At 49.0% G+C, this 8,689-nt stretch overlaps 1 protein-coding gene across 8 annotated transcripts in view; it reads right to left on the bottom strand.

Moving 5' to 3' along the window:
• Positions 1-6,797: 6,797 nt before the first annotated feature.
• The window catches only part of TNRC6B (trinucleotide repeat containing adaptor 6B), a 206,005-nt gene continuing 204,113 nt past the window's right edge, over positions 6,798-8,689 (bottom strand). For all 8 annotated transcript variants that reach the window (XM_074271770.1, XM_074271778.1, XM_074271773.1 and 5 more), the window contains 2 exons: positions 8,005-8,144; positions 6,798-7,632 (listed from right to left, as the gene is read on the bottom strand). In XM_074271770.1, coding sequence (XP_074127871.1) covers positions 7,260-7,632; positions 8,005-8,144 — 513 coding nt within the window. In that variant the 3' untranslated portion in view covers positions 6,798-7,259. The remainder of the gene's footprint in view (positions 7,633-8,004; positions 8,145-8,689) is intronic.

The following is an 8,689-nucleotide window of genomic DNA, read 5'->3' as shown; positions in this document are numbered from 1 at the left end:
TTGGTTTTGTTTTTGCATAAGTATCCCCCTTTTCCATTTTTGGCTTTTTCTATTTGGATTCGACTACAGCTCTTCCCATAAAGCTCTGCTGTAAGGCTACCCCCTCAAAGTAAGTAAGGCTCCTCGCTCTCAACCCCGGTCACCTTTTGGAACTTCCTCCTCTTTGCTCCCCAGCCCCTTTAACCCTTCCGGTGGGGACACCAAAAGGCCGGGGGGTGGGCGGGTGGGGGGAGACACAAGAAAAGAGAGGAGATGAGAGTTTGGGAAAGCAAAGCACTTAAAACCACAACCAAACCACACAATACTGTCAGCAATCTGGGTGACTACTTTTTACTGCTTAGCGATATCTATAAAGAATTTTGCTTACTGGAAAAAAAAAAAAAAAAAAAAAAAAAAAAAAGCAGAGTCTACTGACTAATTTGGCTAGAAACAGGAAAAAATCCCACCCAACAACCGACCCAGGAACTGAAAAGTATCCTATTTTTCAATGCACTGATTTATAGTTAAAACACCTCAACTGAGGCACAAAGTGCTTAAGGAAACACTATTTAAGGACCAAAAACAAACACTGCTTATCTTGGCTGGATTCCTCCCTCCTTCCTGGCCATCTAGATGAGTGTCAGCCCCGAGGAGGCGGGAAGGCCAGTCCTGCACCACGGGCCCACCTTCCCGGAGGGCAGAGGTTTTCCATGTCACAAGCTGACTGCGAGGCAAAGATGCTCAATCTCAACTCAACAGCAGCAGCTCCTGGCCAAAACAACAGGAAGAGAGGTGCTGGCGCCTGGCTGATGGAGATTCCCCCCACCCCAAGCCAAACAAAGCCTACATAATCCCACCTGCCCAGATGTTAAAGGGCCCCCCCTTCTTCTTAAGGGCGATGAAGATACTCTCACCCAAAGTGATAGGAAAGCTCTGGAAATCAGATCTGCCCCCCCACATAGGAATGGTACAAACATACAGCAAAGAGGGCGATTCGTCGGACTGGATGATATGTGACGGCTCCCGCGGATATTTCAAGGCCTTATTTCTGAATAAACCCTCCTGTTCTGAGAAAACTGCTACATTCGCAAAATCCTGGAGTTGGTAGCAATTCCAAATCTGAACGACTGGATCCGATTCTCCTCCTCTTTTCTGAAGACAAGAAAGCGAAACGCCGCACACACACCAACCCTTTGGCACTGGCCATAGAAACACGGACCATGCGTACACACATCCTACTGGCAGAATAAAAGAAAAAGTTCGGTCGATGGTGTGCCTGCCATTGGTGGCCATCGGGTACAGGGACCCTCGTTACTGGCTGAATATTGAGGTCACAAGATTTACAATTCATTTCTCTCTCCACACACACACACGCACACGCACACGCACACCGCACACGCACGTCTCATTTCCACTATAGTACTAAACTCCATTTTAGACACTTTAATAGGAACAAACAAGACTGAAGAAGATTCTCTTACAGTTAACACTAAGATGCGCCAGTTAATGCATAGAGGAAATGGGACAGAACCTGGCAAGATCACTGGAGAAGGAAAAGGTTGACGTTTTATTGAATAAAATATATATTTCTTCTAGTTCAAGATCTTATATATCTCTATAAATATAAATATATATATAAACCATACCCCAACAAACAAAACTGTCTACTGTGTTTTAGTCGTCCTGGGGAGCGGAGGGAGAAGGGGGTATGGGAGGGACCTGAAACCGAGACCTTCTCTATCTCAAGACTCAATTGTTCCCTAATCTGAGAGATGGCATTTACAGCCAAGTCTCCTGAAGACTGCTTGTTTCCGAAGCGGACAAAACAGGCTTGGCTTAAGCTCGCTGATGAGCGCGCAGGAATCTTTAGTCTGTTCAACAGAAGTATCAGAATGCCAGGATCTAAAAAAGAAAAAAGAAGGCCCCCTTTGAGGCTGAAGCTGACTCTCAAAGCTACTGAAGATGCAGCCCTCAGAAAAGCCTGAAAGGGTGAGAGGGATTGATGGTGAACACGGTAACACGTAGTAAGAGCCTCCGGAATTGGAAACAAAACAAAACAAAAAAAAAGTATGACAAAGAACTTCCAAATTCTTAGAAAGCTTTCCCTCTTCCCCACATGCCTTAGACGCAACACTTCACAAGAGAAGTCCCGGGAGCTTACTGCTAACTGATGTCACACTCGAGGGAAAGGTGCGAAGTTGCCTCTCTCAGGAACATCAGGAGAGAAAAGGAAAATTCCCCCGACAGAGCGTGAAGGAGAGCAGCCTGGGGCCATGGAGAAAATCGGACGTGGACCTTGGCGACGGGGTGGCTCGGGAGCCCTCACTTGCAGCATGCGCTAACCGCGGCCCCCACGAACGGCTGCTGGCTCGGTGGGCTTTCTGGTTCTTCACAGTGTCTCGGAGAGTTGTCAAGTTTGGCTGAACAGACGCCGAAGATGAGGACGTGAACTAAAAGCAGAGGGCTGGCTGGTCACCCAGCCTGGTCTGATGGAAGACGGTTCCTTCTCTTGGGAATGTTTCGCTTCCTTTGGGCGAGCGAGCGGCGCGGCCCCGGGTGGGCAGAGCCCGTGAGAAGTACTAAGGAAACGGGCCTCTCTGGTCGCTCTAGAGGGAGGGTCTGCCCGCTGAGAAGGCAGGATGCCTCATTCTCGACGAGGAGAAACGCAGTGGAAAGAGGCTGTCTCTCGGGCCGTTCCCCAAACTAGACCGCCCAGCAAGACGAGTGCACGCCAGCCTTCCTCCCCACTTGTGGTTGTCAGAAGGTGCTGGGGAGGAATGATGCCCTCTCGGACCGTCCCCGTGGAGGACGTGGCTCGGGAAGAGCCGCCGTGGCAAAGAGATGTCGTCGTTGCTCGCATCCTCACCGTCTCCTGCTCTTAAGTCACTGCCAACCAATGGAGCAGACCTTCTGGCGAACCCCAGTTTTCCAAGGAAAGGGAGAGGGGACTCCTTTCTACTGGCCCAACACAGTAAGACTTTCCAAATGAAGACAGGTAGACTTTTCCACAAGCACTCGCACTAAGCATGGGATATGGATGACAGTGGAGGGCACACAACACAACACAGCACAGGGACTCAGCACTCTACTTTTTCAAGACCTAAATGCACTTTTTTTTTTCTTTTGAAATTTCACCCACTGCCATTGGGGCATGCCCAGGACTCCATACTCTTTCCAGGACAGGTGCATGAACTTACATGGAGTGACTGGACCACAAGCACACACACACCGCCCCCTCCCCCTTTCACAGGATGTCTGGGTGTATGTACGAAGGCACTAAAGCGGTTTCAGAGAAATTTCAGGCATTAACTCCACTTCCCCTCACCTGGAGAGGAAGCTTTTCATTCCCAGTGGTAAGCTCAAATGTCTCAATGAAGCTCTTGTCAAGCTTGGGAATTTCAATATCTGGCCCCAGAAGGGTATGCAAAAGGAGAATTCAATATCAACAAAAACAAAAACAAAAATAAGAAAGAAAATAAAAATAAAACGGTCAAACTTCCAAGTCTCTAGCTGGTGGATGGAGGTAAGTAAGCAGCAAATCTTTAAAGTAGCAATTAAAACAAACACAACACTATCTGGGAGCTAAAAAAGTAAAAATCATTTGTTCCTTTTTAGATTATCTTATTTGTGTTCTCCTCCTTTCCACAATAAAAGGAGGTAGACATATGCATTTCCCATTAATGGAATAGTCCATGGGTAAATTTTCCTCTAGCAAAACCTATATTTAAAATTTGTTCCAAAAAGCATTACCCAATAGTCCCTATTTTCTTTACATAAATTCTCATTCACCCAAGCTCTACTAAATTTTACAGTCAGAACTAATATTTTTGGGGAGGGGAGTGAAAGATGCAGGGAATTGTCTTTTTTCTTTTATTGAAAAAAAAAAAATGTTATCAGGAGAGATTGCGGTTTAATTCTAAGTGGAAAGGACCAGTGACGTCATTCCCATTCAGATGCTCATCTCTCCCCCCCCCAACTCTATCCCCCCTCTCACACAACTACAATTACACACAATTCCAAATGAGACTAAGACAGAGCTTGTTACAGCTTAATCATTCTCTTAGTTGTTGTTGGTTTTTTAAAGAGTATAATGAATTTATTTCTTGCTGCTAAACTGAGAACTTTTTAAAAAATATCTTATTTCTTTGTACAGGTTTTAAAATGTGTGATCCCCAGTTATGACTGTAACATTTAAAGACTGTTCTTTTTGAATTTTTTAAAATTAAGTAAAAACTTTTATTTTAAACTTTTCTTCTTGAAGATTCAGGAACTTGTAAAAGTTTATCAACAGGAAAGAAACAGCCATCTATCTAGGATAAGACACAGTTAAATAAACCATCTTCAAAAAAAACTGGCTTCCTACCCTAGAATTCCTGAGAATGCTTGCAAATTTTAAAGCAGGAAAATAAATGTTAAAACACACACACAAAAAAAAACCAAACCAAAACCCCAAACAAACACTGTTATATGCTCCCAGAGTTAGTCTTCATCTAAAATATATATATTTTTTATATATATGCACTTTTTGGTCTTTTTAAAAATTTTTAATTTTTTTTCCCTTTAAGCTTATGATGGAAGAACATTTTAGCTTCTCAATTTTATTTTTTAACATATTTCAAATCCCTCATTATGTCTTGTAAACAAGAGGGGCTCTAGCACCCGGCTTTCACCGTAGTATCATAATGAACTCAACTAACCCAAAGTGCAGGTAGAGTAACCACTAGGCAGGTTGGGAGGAGGAGGAGGAACGTGAGGAACCCCTGGGGAGGCGGGGGCGGCAGCAGGCAATGGGACAGAAGCCCCCAAGCGAGGCGCTTCTCGGGACTTCCACTACAGCTAAGGAACTTAGATTGAGTTTTCTCTATTGAGGAGGACAGCTGCTCTTCACCTCAAGGCCACAACAGAGCTAACGCTTCACCACTTGGGAAGAAACCGGGGAGACGGGCTGAAGAGGGGGTCTTCTCTGTGGAGGGTGGGACAGACAGAAACCGGGGGCGGCGCGGGCAGGGCTTTTTAAGAAAGCAAGCAAGCCTGTAACTTCCTGCGTGCCCCCCGCCCCCCGCGAATCACATCTCCTAATCATATGCAGTGAATGCTCCTTGTAAGACGCTATACTTCAACTTAACATTCCCCTTCGTCGGTCCTTTGGGATGCCTGCTTCAGACCGACAGGGGTGAGTCAAGAAACCGATAGAGCTTCCAATTTCCTTTGTCTCACATGCAGATGATTTTTTTGCCTTTCCCTAAACACTCACACACTCACGTGCACACGTACGCACACACACTCACGCGCACAAATGAAGTTAAATACATTAGGCATTGTTGTATCCTTCACTGAAGACGCTCACACAAGACGCTCCCCCATCCCCCTATCAGAAAGCTGACAAGGACAGCGGCGTCTCCTCCCACCCGAGGTCGGGTCCGAGGGGGCGGCCGTTGGCTGGTACGGAATGCGGGCACTTGATGGAAAGCGGATGAATGCAGACCGAGGCGTCCGTGCCTACCCGAGAGCTAGCCCTTCTCCCCGCCCACGCCAAAGGCGGGTGCCGCCTGTGAAGGGCTCTCCCCGCTCCCCTCCGGCCCCCGCTCCCCTCCCCCAAAGCAGCAGTACCGACGTAGAGCCCAGCGCGCACGCACGGACACACTGGCCATTACCGTGGATTCGAAGGTTGCCCCTGTTCCGCCCAGAGTACTGGACTACACTGATGCTCACAAAAGTTTCTTTAAATACCGAAATAAAAAAGCAACAATACAGGAAAACAAGGTGCAATACTCAGAGTCTTTGCTAGTTAGACCTGCCTAAGCAAAACCACATACACAGGAAATACACAACACAGAGGAACAAAAGGAAAGGCTTGAAGTACACACTGGTTTAAGAACATTCTTCAGTAAACGTTTCGGTCAGTGACGGTCTGGCGCCGGGACACACCCAGGCCTGGCACAGGTAACGCTCGGCATCGGGAGCAGAGAGGGGAGCTGCCGCGGCCTTCCGGAGCCATCGGCTCGTGCCGCTCGACTGCGGTTTGTTTTTTGTTTTTTTTGTTTTTAAAAAATGATAACTTAGTTGGAAATTTGGGCAAGCGTGAAATTTCGGATTGCCAATGAGCCGATTCCATCTATCGGGGCCATGGGGGAGACCTGCGAGGAGGTTCCCGTGAAAACAAAACAAGGCTTGCTTTGAGAAAACACAACAGGCGGATGATCTGATGTGTCTCTGATTTTAAAACCAGAAATAAATATGCAATAAATACACGGATGAACAAATGAATACGCGGTCACTCAAGAGTGCCTCCTGCTCATCGAATTTCTGGGTATGGCAGTGCTCCACTCTGCTGCTGGATGGAAGTAAAGGCTGTCTCTCACACACACACGCACGCGCGCACACACGCGATGACTCGCAGACACCAGAGAACTCCCTGCTCGAGGGCACGAAAAGCACTCCCCTGAGCCTGGCTGCGGCCTCCCTGGGTTTGGCGTCGGTCCCAGGGGCCCGGCCGCACGCGGCCCTCTCCCAGTCCAGAGAAGCCGAAGGCTGGCCGGCCAGCCCGTGGACCGGCGACGACGCGGCCTTCCGATTAGTGGGGTGGGACGAGGAGGAGGAGGAGGAGCGCACACGCACACCGACACACATGCACGCACACACACACACCAACCACAAGCATGCCTGGGCAGTTACATGTGCCAGCACACACTGGTATTTATCGACCAGCCAATCACAATTTTTTTCCTTTTTTTTTTTTTTTTAAAAGTTTTTTGTTTTGTTTTTAAAGTGAGGCTCCGTCTAGTCTTCCCTCCCCCAACCCCCACAATTCTTTTGCCCTCCCCCCCCCAACACGGTAGACCTAAGGACGGAAACACACCCAGTGCAAACCAAGTTAAAAAGCTATTTTTCAGTATATATGTTTCTTAGCAACAACTTCCGTATAACATGAAAAAGTGAAAAACTAGAAACTAATTTTTTTAATTTTTTGTGTTGAAATTTAAATGGTATGTGTACTTGCTTCACATTGTCTTTCTAGGTTGGCGTTCATGATTCAAGTATTTCAAGAGTGATATGTTCTCTTTTTTGGATTCATTTTCCAAACGAAAAAACTGAAGTTATAAGGGAGGCAACGATGTGCTCAGACAGTCTGGCAATGACCCACCTTTTTTTCTCTCTCCGTTTTCTTTTTTCCTTTTAAAAATGTATTTATTGCAAGTTGAAAAAAAAAACGAAAAGGTCGAGTTAGTGCTGCTGCTGTTCCAAAAAAGGTCACGAGGTCAGAGTTGAAAGTTCTAAGTTCAGATTGAATCCGACCCTCCTCCCAGAAGGTCGCCAGGTAGCAGAGGAGCGGGGCTGCCCATCCGGTGGGGGTCCTCCCCACTGGGGACCCCCCACAAGCTGGAGGAGTAGTTTGGGGGCCCCCACAAGGAGGCGCCGGGGAGGTCGCCGCCGCCGCTGCCGCCCCCGCCGCTGCTCCATGACCCCCCAAAGAGATTCAGGGCGGGGCCGACGGCGTCCGCCTGGCTCTGTCCCGTCTCCAGGGGCTGCCAGCCGGCGGTGGGTGCGCTCGGCGTTGCGGCAGGGGGAGGGGGCTGGGCTTGTGCCAAAAACCGGCTCACCTCCTCGTCTGTGGCAAACTCGGCCAGGATGGTAGTGTTTCCCAGCACACACCTAGAAAGGGACAGATTGGGGGGGAGGGGGTCAAGCTGGTGGCCCAGGATTTTAAATCCTCAAAGACACAGAGAAAACGTCCAAGACTCTGCCGGCAATGCAGACATTGCTCTGGGCCATGTGTGCCTGCGCTCTAAGCGTGGCCGAGGAGCTCCTGGCGTGGACGCACCCTTCCCGATGCAGAGCGACCGCTCCTCCCAGTGAGCCTGAACCCCATCTTCCTGTGTTCAGCATTGGCCCTCTACTCTGGCTCCTGCCCCTCCTGCTTACGGGAGGCCCGCACCTCCTTCCTGGGGATATGTGTGTAGAGGAGGGGCCCCCTGGACCCTGGCCCCCGCCAGAAGTGGGTGCCCAGCCCAGGCAGGTACTTACATGTGTAGGGCAGTCTGGGCCTTGGCGGCCTCCTGTTTGGTGCTGTATCGGATCAGGGCCGTGCCCTGGGTCAGGTTCAGATGGAATGTCAGCAGTGGGCCGTGCTGCATGCAGATCGTCCTCAAGGTTGACCCATCAATCTAAGGACAGAACACACAGAAGGTCATGATAGGGGGCATTCTCCGCTCCAGTGAGAGCAGGATGGAAGGGATTGAGAAAGAGAAAACTGCCTGGAGGCCAGGTCCAAAGCCCCCCAATCCAGCTGGGAGGCAGCATGAGGCGTCTGCTTTAACTCCCCCAAAACACAAACTTCTGGTCAAAAATCAGGCTCACTCCAGAAAATAAAACCCTCGCCTTAAAGTGATAACCTGCTTCTCTGAAGGATTTGGCCAGTAGAGGCTTGCTAGCTCTGGGGAACACTCAGGCAGAGGGATTGGATCCCGCTAGGCCCAGGGACCCCTGCTCAAAGGCCAGAAGGCAAAGGCCCAGTGAAAATCTCGGTCTAGCTCCGAGAGCTCTAGGAAGCCAATTCTCTAGGTCCAGGTTTCTGCCTAGCTTGGGACCCTCCCATTGGACCTTGGAGAGGGGGAAGCCCCAAGGTGAGCCATCCCTCATTTCCTCTCCTCCTGGGATGGACCCTGTGCTGCAAATAGGTTTCAGTCAGATGCTAGTGGGGGGGAGGGGC

This window comes from Sminthopsis crassicaudata, chromosome 5 (assembly GCF_048593235.1).
Source record: "Sminthopsis crassicaudata isolate SCR6 chromosome 5, ASM4859323v1, whole genome shotgun sequence".
Classification (NCBI taxonomy): Eukaryota; Metazoa; Chordata; class Mammalia; order Dasyuromorphia; family Dasyuridae; genus Sminthopsis; species Sminthopsis crassicaudata.
Note: the sequence above shows the minus strand (reverse complement) of the source record. Positions and strands in the feature narration are given on the sequence as shown.